At 36.6% G+C, this 18,726-nt stretch overlaps 1 protein-coding gene across 1 annotated transcript; it reads right to left on the reverse strand.

The window, feature by feature from the left end:
• Window positions 1–432: 432 nt before the first annotated feature.
• LOC140161277 (ATP-dependent DNA helicase DDX11-like) lies at window positions 433–18,093 on the reverse strand. Its single transcript, XM_072184749.1, has 18 exons — window positions 17,904–18,093; window positions 17,525–17,632; window positions 17,038–17,125; window positions 15,935–16,140; window positions 14,776–14,928; window positions 13,244–13,290; window positions 10,682–10,874; window positions 10,134–10,172; window positions 9,774–9,915; window positions 8,426–8,539; window positions 7,954–8,139; window positions 7,146–7,249; window positions 5,734–5,952; window positions 4,030–4,139; window positions 3,200–3,284; window positions 2,791–2,866; window positions 2,030–2,184; window positions 433–643 (listed from the first exon to the last, which is right to left on the reverse strand). Exons 1-18 carry the CDS (start codon window positions 18,054–18,056, stop codon window positions 596–598), a joined length of 2,226 nt encoding a protein of 741 aa, XP_072040850.1. The 5' UTR covers window positions 18,057–18,093; the 3' UTR covers window positions 433–595.
• Window positions 18,094–18,726: the final 633 nt, after the last annotated feature.

Genomic DNA, 18,726 nt, shown 5'->3' on the forward strand with positions numbered 1-18,726 from the left:
CTGTCTCTTGAAAACAATAGATTTGATCTAGGGCAGAGATTACTCCTCCAATTTCTGTTGATTTCTTGTCTCTATATAGTCCTGATTCAAGAACATATCCACCGGAAGCCAAATACTCATTGCCCAGGTATTGGTTAAAAGTGTTAAGGTGGTACTACACCCCTTGATAAATTTGTGAAGTATTTTTGCATTTTTCTCCAAAAAAATAATAACGCACTGGTAACAAAAGTTATGTATATTATAGGGGCAAGGAATCCAGTTACTACAATGGCATTTCAGTGACTCAAGACAAGCAGTATGTTATTTTTGATAAGAAAAGAGGTAAAGCTAGAATGTACCTCATTTCTTAACATTATATAATGAATCACTGAAATATCAATGAAGTAATTGGATTCCTTGCCCCTATAAAATACATAACTTTTGTTACCAGTGTGTAGTTTTAAGAAAAATGCAAAATTAGTCACAAAATTGACCAGGGGGTGTACTACCACCTTAAACTCATCTCTATTCCAAACTTTTGAAACCATCGAGTCCTCTATAACAGATGTGCTGTTGTTTTAGTACTGTACTAATGGAGAAACATCTGGTTGTCTTGTCATGATGTATCTGCCTTGGAAGACGTCGGCCTCCTTTCCACGAAGAACTGAAAAACAAAACATAATAAAAAGTAGTTATTGATATACTATAATTGAAGTCCAAGGGATACTAGGGAGAAATAATCAGTATACAGATACACAAAACACTTATTGAACATAGGATGCCATCCATATATTGGACTATATGCAAGATGGTGTGGAAAGTTTCACAAAGATATCCAGAAATTAGCCAAATCTATAAGATCATGAGGCAGGGCCCATTTGGTGTGGAATGGTACTTCCTTGAAAGCACAGTTGGTGAGAGCATTTGATGCATTAGGAGCTACAAAACCTTTATAAGGCTCATAGTTGGGAGATAATGATATTGGATGTTGGGCCTTTGCCAGGCAAGGGCAGGAGGTACACTACTTTGGTACACTTGTGGTTTTATGCCTCTGTGTAGCACTCTTTAAAATCAAAGCCCTGTTTACACTATGGAAAAGTCACAATTTGATTTTGGGGTTGGATTGCAACAGAGGATTTGCATAAATTAATTTGAGTCAGTTGGTGCTTACTTGATCAGTAAATTGAAGTCATCTTCGGAGATATTTATTACCGATTTTAATGCTTATTTATCAAATGCAAATGAATTGGACTTGACGGTTAATATGAGCGAAACATGCAATTCAATACAGCAACTTTGTCAAATTGACTGTATGATTCCATACTTATTATATGAAATAGAAACTGTACATATTATTAATAGCATACTTGGCACTGAAATATAATGGAGAATAAGTCAAAATTGAATTGTGGCTATTTCCTTGTGTAAAATGTCATTATTTCCTAATTTTAGTGCATATTGTGTGACCTGGATGACCTCTAAAACTGCACACACCGAATCAACATACATGCACAATTCTGCCCCTCCAAAGTAAAAATAAAATGCAGTATCCGCGAACAAATTGCAAAAATAGTTTGTGCCTTAGGAGGCAAGTGTTTTGAATCAGTCTGCTCACAAAGTCTAATAACAGCAGTATCTACAAATAATCTTTGTTCGGCTTATTATTGGCAAAAATGATTTGGTTTTTGTTACTGCGCACATTAATAAAGTAAAACACCAGTCACCCATTATGAAAAGCACAACTACAGTTTGTTCACTCTGAAGTACAAAGTGACAACACGCACGTAAACAGCGCGTAGTGCTGCGTCTCTGCTGCAGGTATGCGTGCCTTCAAAGTCGGCACACTTTTTGCGTCCGCGTCGGTACTAGACAGACTGTAGTAAGTACCGCGCCAAATTGAGTGCACAACCATTCTAATGATTTGATATCAATCCACGATGCTATGAGTCTTATGAACTGAACAAAGTATAATAACATGGCTGATATACAGCATATTAAACGAGGCAAATATTTGAATTAGTCTGCTGCCCTCAAAGTATAATGATCTCACCTTCCTGATAGCACCAAATGCTGGCCCAAACTTCTGTATGGTCTGTAGTCTCCGTGCAATCCAGCCAGGAAGTTTACTCTGTATAGATGATCTAGCATAGCGAGAGTCTAGTAGGAGAATAGTGGCGTAGTCACCTTTGTGTCGAATTGCACGACCTATACATTGAAAACACAGGTGACATGTTATGATTTTTACTTATAATGGATTCCATTGTCAACTTCAGTCATCATTTTATGGTAATTTGACTTGAGATCATACTTTTTATTGTCATTCTAAACAGATCAACCCTGAAATTATGTTTGGATCTAATTTACATCAACTTTTGTGACCATCTTTATCAAGTTCACTCCTGTGCTTAATGTTGGCGATTCCACATTGGTGTGATTACTGCTGTGCGAGTGTGTATTCTTGCGTGTAGCATCATACATAGTATGTGCAAACCTATTGCGAGATAAGCAAATCAAATTGCCAAAATTAAATATTATAGCTGTTTAAGAATTGCACATCACCTGGCTTGGGGCGAGGAGTGAGTAGCATCAAAAATTAAATACAAATCGGAAAACCATGACAAATTTCTTGCATGTGTAATACTAATAGGAAATATTTTTGATGTGTCAAAAGAAAAAAAATCACTGAAAATTGCAGGTAGGGTGAATCTAAAATTTGCCTGAAATTGGGATTTCAAAGTGATAATTTTGATTTCTTGTTTTGACTGAGGAGGTATAACCCATGCCCTGCCATTACTCCTGATCATTACTTACCAATGGACTGGTTGACTGCTTTCATACACAGATTTTCATAGTGGATTTGTCCCGGAGTTTTACCATTACTGGATGGCTGGTAAAAATGATAATATTAAAGAAGAAATATTGGTAATTAACTTTAGAAAATTCATACAAGACAAACTTAGGGCTACATATGTACGTTGTTGACAGTAATTTCCTTATACAGTGTTACATAATATGGATGATGGGCACAGTTCCACAATAGAAAAGTCAAAATTTGACCTTATGGTATATTTTTACTATCCCACTCATAGGCAGTCAATATTTGTATACCAATGACCTGACTGAATATATTGTTGCTTGGATGACCTATTGGTGTATCTAAAAAAAAAGCAGTTTTGAGATAATTTTTTAAACTGCAAAGTTTTTAAGTGCTCCATCTTACCATAGTGGCATTGAGGTAGTCCATCTTTTCTTTCAGCTCAGGTGACTTGATATTAGCAAATGGCAAACCAACCATCACAATGCACCTATTATATTGAATACAGAAATTATGATTGATAGAGTTAAACAAGACAGTAGCATAGCATGGTTCATCATGGCATAATGGGGGGCACCAGGTCTAATTGGGGGCACTAGCCATTTTTCGAACATTTTCCTATGGAATTTTCTTAAATTTAAGATCAATTGGGGGAGGGCTTTCCCCCTATGCCACTATGCAACTGTAGCAAGTCATTGGGAAGCTGTAATATGTTACTGATTGCAACATTCATGTTAAGGGAGAAAACCAAATGTTTGATGACGTCATATAAATGAAAGTCTGTTCGTTAGGGGGAAGGGGTTTAAAACATCCAATTATGTTTGTAAAGATTAGTTAAAATATCAGCCAAAGTTGACCTTTTGGGTTGGAATTTTCAACATTTCACACAATTTATGTTTTAGGGATGAGAGAGGGGTTCAACAACGAGTTTGAGAGATTGAGTAATTTGTACTGATTTTAGGACCCCCTTCTATTTTTGGTCATGAAAACTTGAGCAGGATTTTGCATAGAAATTATATGAAATTCAGACATCACGACTTAGAGGTTCAGTCACCAAAAACAATTAAGGACACCCTTTTGTTTAAGCTTTCACTAGCAAAGGCTCTTCATGCGTGCAATGGCTGTAATAATGTTGATGCTGTTTTGGATCTAGAAATGCTACCATGCATCTCCAATTACATAGTGATTCTTATATGTGTGCAAGTATTTATAAAGATATACAATATAAAACTGACCTGCCAAGGTTATCAGAGAAGTTAATTCCTTCACTCATTTTGCCTCCAACCACACACAATAAGATAGCACCATTCATTCCTCCAGACTGTACTCCTCCTGAACAGGCTTTCTGCAATATAACATGCAAATAGCTTTCTCATAATGATGAATCCTAGCCAACTATAAACTGTTTTTTTGTTTTAATTACTAGAGAGGGCAATGTTATCACATTTTTTGCAGTGACAAGGCAATTTTGCCACGGTTATTATCCGCGCTTGGCAAATTGCATAATCATAGGGCATTTGGAAATGACTTGTAAGAGAAATATCTCAAGAGTTTTCAAGGTTTGGGATATTCCAGGTGTTTATTACATACTTGTAATATCTGTTGACATATTAAGGGCTGGGGTATGAACGTTTGGACAGTATATATTTTGGGACATTAGAGCACATGAGACATATCGAATTGCATTCTGAATACGAAGAATGTCATTCTGATATCAAATAATTTTGATTTTTTGAAATTCGCAATTTAATGCACATTTTATGGCAAATCATTAAAATTGATATTTTTGATATTTAACAGTACTTGAAGTAAACTTTATAAATCTGATGATTTATACTTAAAGTGTATGTAGGTGGGATGAAAAGCCGACGATCAATTCAAAATATTGACCTTTTGTATTGAAGATATGGATTTTTTTCCCCAAAACACCAAAAAAAATTAGGTCTTTTTAGGAAAAAAATCCATATCTTCAATATGAAAGGTCAAAATTTTCAATTGACCGTCGGCTTTTCCTCCCTGCTACATACACTTTAAGAATATATCATTAGATTTATATAATTCACTTCGAGGACTGTTATATATCAAAATTTGAAAAATATCAAATTTTTATAATTTGTCATAAAATTTGTATTATATTGTGATTTTCAAAAATGAAAATTATTTGATATCAGAGAGACATGCTTCAGTATTCAGAATGCAATTCGATAGGTCTGAGGTGCTCTCATGTCCCACAAAAAATACTGTCGAAATAATAAACGCTCATTTTAGATCCCTTAAACTGAGAGATGGGAAATTAAGGCCAAACACGAAACAAGAATTTTATGGGGCTGGCCATTCGTATGATCAAGGGAAGGCTTTAACAGGCCTTAATTCATCACAACTGTTTAGCAGTTGATACTTTATCTTATTATTTCCAGAAATATGCTGGTTTCATACTTTCTGCAGCTTGCCGCTTAGGGGCGTGACGCTTCATCATGCCACTTGCACTTGTCTGCAAGCGGAGCGGAAACGACTCTGAAAGCCATTTTTGCTGCTCAGTACCGCTCCAAAATCTTGTTCTCATACTTAAGAGCGGCACCGCTCAGAGTTGACTTGAATTCAACTCCCAGCAAGGCTGCCACTTCGGCAAAGCAGTGGAGTGATCGATATATCAGCTTGCCGCTGGTCACCGCTAGTGTTTCTGGTGTGACTGCGCAGTGAAGCAAAATCACTTTCAGAGTGGCAAAGCGGCAGGAAAGTATGAAACCAGCATAAGGAATGGCCCTGGTCTTTCACTTTGTATAATTCATCAATACAAAAAGTAGGTGGTATATTATTACCCCTAGCTTCCTCCACCTTCTCTCCATCTTTATCCATCCATCCCTCCCTCTTTCCTCCATCCCTCCCGCTTGCTTTCCCCCTCTCTCTCTCCCTCCTTCAACCTTTCCCAATCTCCATACCTCTATTATACTGGTATACTGTCCCAGCATGAAGTCCACCTGGTTGGCTTTCCTTGGTTCTCTAAACACTTTTTTCTTCATCCCTAACCTTGCAATCACACCTGTTTTCTCCCAGTGACTATAGATCAGCTTTTCATAATCATAGGAAGGGAAGAATATCACTACACCACCAGGGACCACATTGGATACATTGACAAGGACACGCCCTACTTCATCCATCTGAAATGACAAACAGATTACAGTTTTGGTTGATAATTAACGTATCCAGACTTGTAGTATTGGCACCTGCCATGAGTACGGGTATGAGTCCCAGAGCCATGGGTACAGGTATGGGTACGGATATTGGGCCTCCAGTACGGGTTAGGGTACGGGTACTACAAGTCTGGTATGCAGTATGCAATAATGCTGGTCAACGCAACGATTAATTGTTTCAATTACATCCATCAATAACCCACATATATGTGCATCTTTACTCAACCCAGATATGAGTGTGAAATTTTGCGTTGCTCCATATATTTGTGCATTGTGTATTGAACATACAACTGGATTGATCAAATCTGTAGATGTGTAGTTAAATCAGTGAATGGAAGGTACAGTTTCAATACAGCATGTTTTATGATTTTGGCACTTTATAAATAATGATTGATTGATTGAAAGTGTTTTAAAACAAAATATCAATTTGATTTTTATAAAACAAATTTCTGATATGGCAGTACTGACAATAAGGCTAAAACACAAGCTAACAGCAAAATATGATGGTAAACAATATGATGGGCAGGCTTGTCTGGCTTGTTTTTGAAATTAATATAATTTATATAGTTTTACGCATAACAAACAGGCAAAGCATTTTGCAAATTTTATGCCAAATATATGAAAAATCAACATGAAAAAAAAATAGAACACCATATTTGCATATTTTTGGGTTGGTCGGAAAAGGGAAATGCTGTTTTTTTAGACCTAATTTAAAACCACCTGTTGTACAATCATTGTGTGAAATATTCAGGGTTTGTTTTAGGCTCCATATTTCACCTTGAGAAAAATACCTTGGCCAAAAATAAACCACTCAGATTTCACACAATGACCCACCCAGTATTGAATTTTTAGTAACATTTTTGAAATGCAGGACCCATTTCTTTAAAGTTAGACCACTCGGGACCCCATGCCATGTGACAATTGTTTCACATATCCCACCTTATTCCACAGTACTGGCCTGTCCTTCATGTAAGCCTACAATAAATATACCTATTGTCAAGACTTCATTGAGGGATTATTTGTAAGCTGTATATAAATCCTTACTAGGTTAACTCTGTGGAGGCTTACATAAGCTAACACCTGGTTAGTCTTGCAACCTCATGTTATGAGATTCAGACCCCATTAGGGCTGTGACCCACTGGCTGAGAACCCTAACTTACCATCTTTGGAGTGTCCCTAGACTGGTATGTGAAATTGAAGTCAACACCTGATGGACCTGTAGTCAGTGCTATGGGCAGTAATTGATCTGGTGGAATCACATGGCCTGAAAATAAATAAGCATGCAGGAAAATATGTCATGAAACCAAAGACATTACACCCAAAGAGAACCAACTCAGAATTGCCCTATGTGTAATGCTATGGTAAATTGAACATTATTGGTTTGTCATGCATAAAGACCCAAATACTATACATCTGGTATTTATCAGCAAAAGGCCGCTTTAGAACTGTGTCTTTAAGTTTGAGCATTACAAAGGTTTGTGCGCATAGTACTTAGCGTGTATTATTGGCACAATGCACTCTCGTACAACGTATACAAAGCACATACTTCAAGTTTACTGGTTGCATGGTCAAATTACCCAGAAATCTCTATTTTCCCCTATGTTCTCTTAGAGTCTTTATTCAGCATGGGATCACATTGTTCTCCGCAAAGTATTCTTTAAAAAATCAACATCATTATATTCTTGCCACATTTTGAACACATACATACATATACATACACAAAATAATGGGTAACAAATTTATTTCCTGAAAATCAATCTGGTCCTTAGCCAAGTGGACAAGCCAGGGACATACTAGAAGAGGAAGAAGGGGGGGGGAGGGGCTTCCAAATTGTGCAGCTATTAAAATGGCTTTACCAGGACAAATTTGTAAATTTAATGTTAAAATGGTGGATAAAATTAACCAAAATATACTATCTTGATAACAAAATCTCAGAGATGCAGATGGCATCTATGGTTTCCCCCTTACCACAAGAAAATTCAGCAATCCGATCTTCCTGCACTCCAGCACAGTACAACAGTTGATGCTTGAATTCATCCACTGGCTGCATGGTTCCCCCAGCAACGATGACCGCTCTGGCTTCCTTGATGACATCTTGGAAATGGACAGCGGGGTTCAGAAGCAGGAATTTCAGTCTGGATTGGCTGAGGAAATCTGGTCATGAAAAAAATGGGAAAGGAATATGAAATTTACAGAAATTCATACAACTTATTGTGTAAGTGTAAATTGCAACCCCAGGTGTTGATGTAGGTTAACCATAATTTCTAAATGACTTCTATCTTTCTCTCATTATGATATCATGTAGTTTTTGCCTTTATCAGATTCCTGTTTGCTATTTGTTTGCTACATCTATATGCTTGCTCCAAATATTTTTATTTTTTTAAATCTGAATTTTGATGAATTTTAGTCTTCTTGTTCAACAAAATCTCTTTAAGCTTACCTTGTTTGCTGATGACAACTCTGCCATCTTTGTCTGCATTAGTGAGTGCTAATAAAAACCCTTCTATGTGCAGCAGTGGGGAGGAAAATGCCTGGTATTCATCATCAATTTTCTCTGCAAAATTAAGGCATAGGAAATCTTATTATTTGGTGGTTGTAACTTACTAATGAAGCTGTAACACATGAGTATCATTTTCATCCAGCCCAAGGGATTTTATGAGTTTGTCAGTAACAATCATAGACAGGTAGCAGGTACAGTACCTCATTTTTCTGCAAAATGCTGGTAGCATTTATTAGTAATAATTATGCCTGTGATTATGCATGATGCAAAACAAAAGAAAGACAAACTTCACCAATATCACAGAGTTCAATACCACACCCCCCAAAAAATAATAGACTGAGTTCATTTTAGTATTTAAAAAAATGCAACAAATAACAGCTGGACAGATGACCGGACAGACAGAAAAGTGGTTACTATAAAGTCTCATCTTGAACATCAGGTGAGACAAAAAAACCTAAAACAGATGTTTGCCTACTTTTCACTGTAAATATTGTATGATTTAGGCTGTTAATGTAGTTACAACATTCTACTCACATAAAATAGCACAAACCCTGTCACAGACCAATATATTATCAAATATGCATCGTACAGAAAAACTGATAGAATCACTCAGATCCCAAAACGTTTCACTAAATTTTTAATTGTACTAAAATAAACATGCTTTGGCCACCTTATTTTGCTTTTTATGTTGAAGATCAAATTGGGAATATGGTGACCATATGCTACATCATAATATGTCAAACAAATGACATTCTAAAAATGTATGTCCATATCATCCCCATAACACAGGTAAGAGAAAGAATCCTTATACAAAAAAACACACATAAAAGTATGTGAAATTGTGTACAAAATTGAAATTAAACAAGAGTGTAAAAATCTGGACCATTTAAAAAAAAACCTGAATCTGGATTTAATCCTGAATATTCTCACACCAGACAAAGTCTCTGAATGTCCCTTCACCAACCTTATTGTACTAAGCTTCTTTATTGGCGTTCAAATGTATCTATTCACTATTTTCTTTTCATTTGACCTTGCAGTCCTTTTGAGAAGTGATTTGAGATGTACTTTTTATATTTTTCCAACTTTCACTAAAAATGTCACTATCAAAGTTATATTTGTGAATATTCTATCAAAGATGATATAACTTTGAAAGGAATATAAACTCCATATTTGCTGTGAAGAATCCAGGTCACATGAATATTACAAACAAGAAAGATGCATAAGGCTATCCTGATGCCAGTTTTCAGGAAAATGTAATATTTGTGTACCTCTGGATTAACCATCTTACCCAGTACTTGTGGTTCTTCCTTCTTCTCACTTGTCTTTTTACTGATTTCCTGCAGGAATCTGGTCATGCCTGTCTGCTGAGGCTCCTCTGGTTCTTGTATCTTCACCATAGGGGGCTGGTACTTCTCTACAAACCCATTCAACTATTTAAATATAGATGGAATATGTTATCACTATTTAGTTCATCATTTTTATGCATAAATATGCAAATATTGTAACATAAACTATACAGTAGCAGAACTCATTATGCTCTATCATCCTACCATATTTTATTTCAGACCACCAGAGTGAACAGTTAAAAATCTAAATCCAACTCAAACATGCATTTAGTTACAGCCCTGGCTAACATACATCAACTTACCTTTCTTGAGATGTGGCTTCTTTCACAGTATTTCTGCAACTATAAATATACAAATATAATTCAGTGATGTAACATTTCCATCATCTTCCATCTAAAGTACATCTCAATATTCCACATGGCATAACTTTCCATTTTAACATTCCTTGTTTTATGTTTTCTACACTCTTCTCCGAGTTCTTTCGCACCAGTTTTCTGATGCAGTGACTGTATAAATACATAAGTGAGCCTTAGTGAGGGCATGAAATATCGGCACTTTATTGGCTAAACATGTTGCATAGCATCGCATGACCCAGCTCTTTTCAGGCAATGCAAGGACCTTGCTGAGTGCTGTAGGGTTTTTTTTTCATTTTTTTTTTTTGCAATCATCAGAAAAAAAAGACATAGCAAAGAAAAATTGATGCAACAATTAAAAAAATCCCACATAGCATGTGACCTTTCTCAAATTGCCCTTTTTAACCTTCAAAATTGAATGCTGTGCTATTTTGGAATAGGAAGTCAATGCCTACATGACATGTCCAGTAGGATTAAGGGGAACAGTTTTCACTTACTTTGAACAAATTTATATTGTCCATCTGAGTTGTAAATAGAAAGTCATTGATGGTGAACAGCTTAGATGAAGCAGGGCCAGTCTTCTGTGTATCAGGAGCACAGCCTATCCTACCACCCAGACATCTTATCCAAGATGCTAGGACTTGTACGATCTGCTTGATGTACATCAGGTTCTTGGCTTTTAGTCGACTCCTGAGAAGTAACAAATATGTGAACAGTTCAGATGCAAAAAATGTGATACATGATGCTCTGGTGCATGTTTGTCTCAGAGAAATTGGCCAATTTAATTTTGTTCTCAATTTTTTTGTAAACAAACAATTTTGAAATCATTACTTGGCAGTATTGTGTTATTGGTAATTGACACTTTAAATTGTCTGGTTAAAAAAAAAAAAGGTTTGTCTCATGAATATTTGGTCAGAAAGCTGTGTGCTTTACATTTTTTTTTATTTGCGACAAAAAAGTTATGCACTACGCAAGATTTCTTTTTAATTGCCTTTTTAGCCCACTTCTGTTTTTTGCCACTTCACTGCCACATTGTCATTTCTTTTACATTTTTTGACATCTAAAAAGGTCTCTGAGACTAATCCTTTTTTTGCCTCCTCTCTCTCTGTGTCAGGTGGCGCTGTGTAGCGCTGCTGTGGTCTTCACAAGAGTACACCATCTCACTCGATGCCCCCTTGCAAAATCTGTTTTTCTACTCCTCCATGTTTCCTGACAATATGGCCAAAGTACTTCAGCTTTCTCTCCATTATGCCACTTCTGATGGTTAGACTTGTACCAATCTTGTCGAGGATCCAGGAATTTGTTCTGCTGTCTTTCCATGTCACTCATAGAAGCCTCCTCTAACACCACATCTCAAAAGCATCTACTCTTTTCCTATCATTCTTGGTCATAGCCCAAGACTTGCATCCATAAGTGGCAATGGAAAACACAGTTGCATGAAGTAGGTGTACCTTGAGGTCAATGGATTGGATAGGCCTCTGCTTTTCCATATGCTTGACATGCATGCCCTGCACAGTTGTCCTTGCAATAGCCAGTCTTCTCTTAATTTCAGTTGTGCTTTCACCACTGTTGTTAATCATTGAACCCAGATATTCAAATTGCTTCACCTCCTCAATCTGCTGTCCATCTATCACAAACTCATCACTTTTCCGCTCTCTGTCTACAACCATAATTTTTGTCTTCTTTGTGTTCAGGAGAAAGTGTTTTTCTTCGCTGGCCTCTTTGATGCGCTTCATCAAAAGATCAATCAGCTCTACTCTGCTGCTACAAATAAGAGTGGTATCATCAGCGTACCTCAGGTTAGTAATTCTTGTACCGCCAAACTTCACTCCACCTTCAAACCCCTCCAAAGCTGTTCTCATTATGTCTTCAGAGTAGATGTTAAATATATAGGTTTGGTGATAGCACACAGCCCTGTCGTAAGCCTTATGTGTATATGAATATAGGTTTCAAGTATTTTGAGAATCCCAAGCTTACAAGTTTATTTTGACTTGAGTCACACAAAAACCACATTCCACATTTTGCCTAATCATACTACTAATAACGCCAGATCTGTAATGTGCTGTGTCAGTGTGTCCGTGCTGTGTCAGTGTGTAGCTTCATCAAGCTTGGACCTGTCCACTGAGATGATTGTCTATAAATAGCTCTGACTGCAGTATTGGGCTTGCAGTATTACTGAGATGACAGTCTATAAATAGCTCTGACTGCAGTATTGGGCTTGCAGTATATAGCTCTTGCACAACCAAGTTGCAACAAGTTTTTAAAGTACGGTTACTGCACCATAGCTGAACCATGGGGCTTTAAAAGCACGGTTACCGCACCATAGCTGAACCATGGGGCTTTGGCAGTATAGGTACATGAAAGTAAACTAGAGCGGTTACCGCACCATAGCTGAACCATGGGGCTTTGGCAGTATATTGTGGTACACAGTATATTCCACAACCATGTGCAAAGTGCAACAAGTGGTACATACTTGGGCTTGCAGTATATTCCACAACCAAGTGCAAAGTGCAACAAGTGGCTAAAGTAAAACATGGCTAGAGTTAAGCAAGGCTAAAGTAAAAAAATGGCTAGAGTTAAGCAAGTGCAACAAGTTTTTAAAGTACGGTTACCGCACCATAGCTGAACCATGGGGCTTTGGCAGTATAGGTACATGAAAGTAAAAGAGCGGTTACCGCACCATAGCTGAACCATGGGGCTTTGGCAGTATATTGTGGTACATGCTTGGGCTTGCAGTATATTCCACAAGCAAGTGCAAAGTGCAACAAGTGGCTAATGCAAGAAATGCTGCCGTTCTCTAGTACCATAATAAGCATATTAGTATAAAACAACTGATGCACACTACAGAAAAAACACAATTACAATTTCAAGGTTGTTAGAGGGTCATATGAACCTTGCAATGCTATTGTTTGAGATCCACAACTTTCAACTTTTTAAATTTTTTGCACCTTTGTATTAAAATAAAGTATACCACTAATCAAATTGAACTTTTAGTGTGATGCTCCATATATTTTTTTAATAAAGCTCTTGACTACCTATCCTAATGGAGTTTGCCGTACCTGTATTTTTCCATATACTGGCTTAGTTGAGAGTGAGCACGACAGAGCTGTAAAAAAAGTAAATTACATATTCCTATTAATGTAATACATATGCAGTTGCAGTACATTATATGAAGAATGGAGGCAAAGGTTGGTCAATCTCAGTCTAAAGTTTGAGTGGCTAGCTTTTAATTGACACCCTAATTTATAAATTCCATGATTAAAAGGGCATTTCATGATCCACAGACTCATCTCCCCACTTTTCTCAAAAAAAGTTGAGATTTTTATACCACTGGAAACCTCTGGCTACATAATGTTTATGTACTAAAAATTTCTTGCAGATTAATTTGTTTAGCGAAGATATCGTGAAATTTGAATTACGAAATTACAACAGTGGCCTATGGAGCAGTGTATAGTTTAATTAAATACACATAATCATGCATAACTCGCAAACGCAAAATTGGAATCAACTGAAATTTTGGGAATAAGCTTTTTTCATGAATATCTACTGAAAAATGTCATAAAAAGAGGATGCTAGGATCACAACATCCTCCTTTAAGTCTTGAAACTATGATCATAAGTAGTACATATTTTCTTGCTTTATCTAAAATTGAGAAAAATAGATACCGGCTTTGGCATCTGAACTTTTCACATTCTCAAATGACATAAACATTAGTAACAAGTTGAGATTCACATGTATTGTACAAATTAACAGATGGAAACATAGAGTGATGAGTTGACTGCCTCAATATTGCAATCATATGGAAAATTAGTCTCTTTTGCTCAAATAAAAGGGGTCCCACAGTTAAGCAATGGGAGAAAATTGTCTTTTTTTTTTTTTTTTTTCAATTATTATAAAGGGAAAGTCTTTTATTTTTTGGCTCACTCTTAATTGTCTCATGTATATATTAAACTTTACTTTCCCCGATTTTCTAGGAAATCTGATGAAAGACCTTGTCGTACAGGAGCACTAAACACCGTGAGGTATTCTCAAAATCTCACTCGATTTATGGCGAAATACACTGACATGCACCCCCGTGTCCTTAAAGTAGCGTGCTATAGACGGTCCTCACTAGATAATAGTCAGTCCGATTGACTTGGCTCAAACGGTATTTCCTAGAAATGCTTTGCCAGATTCTCCTCTCTAAAAAGGAATCTGATTGGTTACAAAATGCCGTCGTACCGTAGGAAAAACCATACCCTCTTCCGTACAGCCCTGCTTAGTGTGTTGTGTGGTAACGTATGCATTGTGCATTGACCTCGAACGCCTCTGTACACACAGCGTGCACACACTGGAGTTGAGTATAATTTATTTAAAGAGACTTTCATAGGAAAACTTTTCCATATGTCAATAAAACTGATATTTAACTGATGAGAGTACCTTTCAATATTGTTGTCCCATATTAAGACAGTAAAAAGATTTTTGTATTTGGCATCTATTATTTGTTTCCACCAAATTGTGTGCTTCATGATGATAACAACATTGCCTTCTAGATGTATCCCATAAGCCTATCTGGTAGTAGATTTATTAACATGTTACGGTATGACTTTACCTGTGCACCATTGACCTCCACACTATATACATTGGATATAGTTTCCACCAAATTATGTGCTTCATCTATGATAACGACATTGCCTTCTAGATGTATCCCACATGCCTCTCTGGTAGATTTATGAAGCAAGGTGTTATATGGCAGAACAACTACCTGTATCAGTGACAAATTACAAAGCATGATAAGACAAAGACTAAATATGTGACATACTGAAGAAGAATAAGTTTAATGTTGACAAACCCCATTAAAATCAACTCCCCTGGCCTAAGATAACACATAGGTGCACCCTTTTTTAAAGTTCTGCATAGCAAATGTATGGCAAAAATTACATCCATTTCTATATAATGTTTTTTCACTCACGTGCTAAGCAAGTCATTTGGTTTATAAGCCACAGGGCAGCTATGAGCTCCATTTGAAATCCACCCCACTAAGGAAGACTTTGAAAATATAAGTATCAGTGACAAATTACAAAGCATGATAAGACAAAGACTAAATTAGGGATTCAATCATGTTTCACCGTTGTTCATCACCGTTACTTCGTGAGCCCGAGCCGAAGTAAACCACGAGACGCGCCGGACGCGAGTACATGATTGAATCCCTTTCAACAACGAAAAGAAGCTAAATATCGTATAATTCACGATTATTTTACGAGGAATGTCAGTTAATCATTGCCACTCAGCCTTACAAAAACTTCAATGATTTCTCTTTTGATATCAGCAATAAAACTACAGAATAAAACGGCAATGTTTAGCCGCTACCTGAAAAATACTGAATTCAACTTGTAAGCTGGCATACGCACAACGGTTCCAGGCATGGCGAATTTTACGCGCCTTGGCAGAACGCGTAGTCTCGCTTCGCGTTCAGCGTATACGCTTACAGTAAAAGTGTGGGTTCATCACGGTTTAACAACGGTTGGCTCCTGTACAAAGGTATAGGAAGAGTTGTTGAATATATTTTCAACCATAGAAAGTGGAAATGGTGTGGCAGATTTTTGCTTTTTTTCTTCATTTGAAACAAAATGGTGTAAAATTCAATCGGACTTCATTAACTTCAACAATTTTCAACTTGAATTTAACATAAAATGAGTAAACATTTCCGGCTGGATTAAACATAAGTTGAACTGGAATTGAAATTTTGATGGAATATTCCAATCTCTTACCTGTGCTCCTGGTATTGCATATCTTGTGCTGTAATAAGGGCAAGCCTTGAGTTCTTTGCCCCGTGTAAGCAACTGTTCCATATCATGTATTTGAGCTGCCATGCTGTCCTTGTACATGTCCATGTTATTCTGATTATAGTAGGGACATCCTGTTGATGGTATCTTTTGCTTCTTGGCTTTCTTTTGTAGTTGATCTTTCTTTGGCTCTGTAAAACAACCATCAAAGGAATTTATAAATGAGAATAAGGATCTCAAATTCCTTCCCCATGTCTAATTCAACAGAAAAACTATTCTTGCATATTGGATTTACCTGCAAGACAAAATAATGTAGCACCAGGATCTTTGGCATATATTGTGCAGGTTGAAACAACATGCCTGAGCACTATAACTGCAAATTCACTAAAACACTTTCACTTACAATTTAAACAAACACTTTTATAAAAATCTGATTTGTGTACATGTATTTTATTTTTGAGCAAACAAAATAACATTTCAGGGGAAACAATCAATCACAGACTTTTTCTTGTTTTACATTGTTAATGTTTCCACCTTTTTGCTTTATTACATTTTGTTGTTTTGATCTGTGTTGGCAGCATCCTCATTGTGTCATCACTAATCAGACAATGTCGCTCATGTTTTGCTGGTCCCTACATTCACACAATTGGCCAGCCTGTCTCCCGACTGATTTTCTGGACCCCTCCTAATGGGAAACTAAATAGAGGCAGAAGGCCACTTCAATACCCTGACACCATCACAAATGATATTGGCCTACAACTATCAGAGATTCAACAACTGATGAAATGCAGAAGAGTTTGAGCTAGCATAATTCTGATGCTACCTCCATACCGTCCACTAATGAATGAAGATGATGTTCTGATCTACTCTTTTTCTTTTAAGGAAGGGCTATCAAATGACATCAGTCAGCTGCATTAGCCGTCCAACACTTTCATCAATATCAACTTTGTTACTTGGTAAAAAAGTTTGATGTCATTTGATGTTTATGTATCATGTATGTGTTTTAGTGGGCAGTCTTAAACTTATCCAAAATCACTGGAAATTATTGAGTATCCAAACATTTTGATAGAGCCTGTATAATTACTTGCCTTTCTTATTCTTCTGCATTTCCAGGCATCTGTCATTGACCAAACTCAAGGATTTCAACTTCTTAACTGTCTCATTGATACATAAATTCTGTAAATAAGAAATAGAAAACATTATGGATTTAAATTCCTTTATTAAAATTTGTACAGCCACTTTCATGTAATGACAGCAAATGTCAATGTGGTAAAATCACACTCTGCCGTGTTTGTGTGTCACTCATGGAGGCCATTTAATGTTCCTCAGAATAATTTTTCTATGCACCTGGCAAACTTTCATTAGAAATGCGTGGTTGCTTGCATTCTATGTGTAATGGGTTGTGTCAAAATGTGCTCTAAATGCTGCATGCACAAACCTTTGTAACATTCAATCTTAAAGACATACATTATTGTAAGATTTTGAGTTCTTGCTGATAAATGGCGGCGATAAATGATATGAAGTTATATCTTCATATTCATGAAAGAAAGTTGCCTGTAAAATTAATGATCCCACCTGTCTTGATCCCAATGCCACGACTCTTGTAGTCTCACTATATGGACTCTTCTGTATCTCATGTACAAACTGACTCAGTTGAGAATGGGTACGACTACAGTAGTAAATCTATTGAATGATAAAAAAAATAAGCACAAGTTATTTCAATATTTGAACAAATTCATTATATGTTTAATAAGCATACATGGAATAACACACTGTCAACATTTAATATGTTAATTTCTTTGGAATAATGCTGTACATTACATCTGTTTCAAACTACATAACTCACCAAGAAGCAGATTTGGGGTGCAGAAGGGTGTCAGCCCTCTGTCACATCTTTCACAGTAACTGGTAATTTGACAATGTTTCAAATCCATGATTTTCCCCTTTAACTCACTTTGGTAACATGAGGTTCATCTTCCTTCTCCTTACTGTCATCATCATCACATTTGCTGGCCTCATCATCGCTATGGTAATCCTCTACCACCAGCTTGTCATCATCATCATCTTCATCTTCTAAGGATGGATCGGATGACTTGGTCTCTTTCATGGTGTTGTCATTCTCATCCTGATTTACATCATCAGAATGAGAAAAAAAAAAAAAAAAAAAAATAATCAATATTTAACACTGCACAAGTGCACTTGTGTGTAGCCATCTCATTGGTACAACTTTGTTAAGAGCAAACATAATGAGCTCTTCCAAATGCAAACATGTAGCATAGGATCACCTGAAATGGTTCCACAAAAGGGACACAGTGGAACTGACTGAATGAGAGATAACACTCCCAGTCGCTGAGCTGAATCATATGATTGGGTGCTGAGCTGAAATGTGATCCACTAATAAAATTAGCGACAACATAATGTTCCGTAGATAGTCATAAATGTGAGTCGGCAAGGGTTCAAAATTTGGGAACCGCTGCAATTTAGTATCTATTAGGACTATCATGAAAATAAATGAAAACACTTTAATTTTGGCTATAAAAATCAGTCTTCCTGTTTAAAATAGGAAAATGACCATGCCTGATAACCTGATAACCACTATAATATTTTCCCATTAGTGAATCAGCTGGATGCATGGTTTCAATGTCTCCTATCTTCTAATTTCATTGGTTCTTGCATGTGTTCTATCATGAGGCAATAGAGTACAGCTAGATGCGTATTGAATTGCAAAGATGGGTGTATCGTTTACCTTGATTGGCACAGTTATCTTTTGCGTTGGC

The sequence above is a fragment of the Amphiura filiformis genome, chromosome 9 (assembly GCF_039555335.1).
Source record: "Amphiura filiformis chromosome 9, Afil_fr2py, whole genome shotgun sequence".
NCBI lineage: Eukaryota > Metazoa > Echinodermata > Ophiuroidea > Amphilepidida > Amphiuridae > Amphiura > Amphiura filiformis.

What these genes read in the sequence shown, in the direction of transcription:
- LOC140161277 (XM_072184749.1), bottom strand. Translation starts at nt 18,056, where the DNA reads ATGAAAGAGACCAAGTCATCCGATCCATCCTTAGAAGATGAAGATGAT. An exon ending in ACTACCTCAATGCCACTATG is followed by an intron (nt 2,867 to 3,199) that starts GTAAGATGGAGC and finishes CATTTTTACCAG; the next exon opens with CCATCCAGTAATGGTAAAAC. An exon ending in CATTTGGTGCTATCAGGAAG is followed by an intron (nt 644 to 2,029) that starts GTGAGATCATTA and finishes TTTGTTTTTCAG; the next exon opens with TTCTTCGTGGAAAGGAGGCC.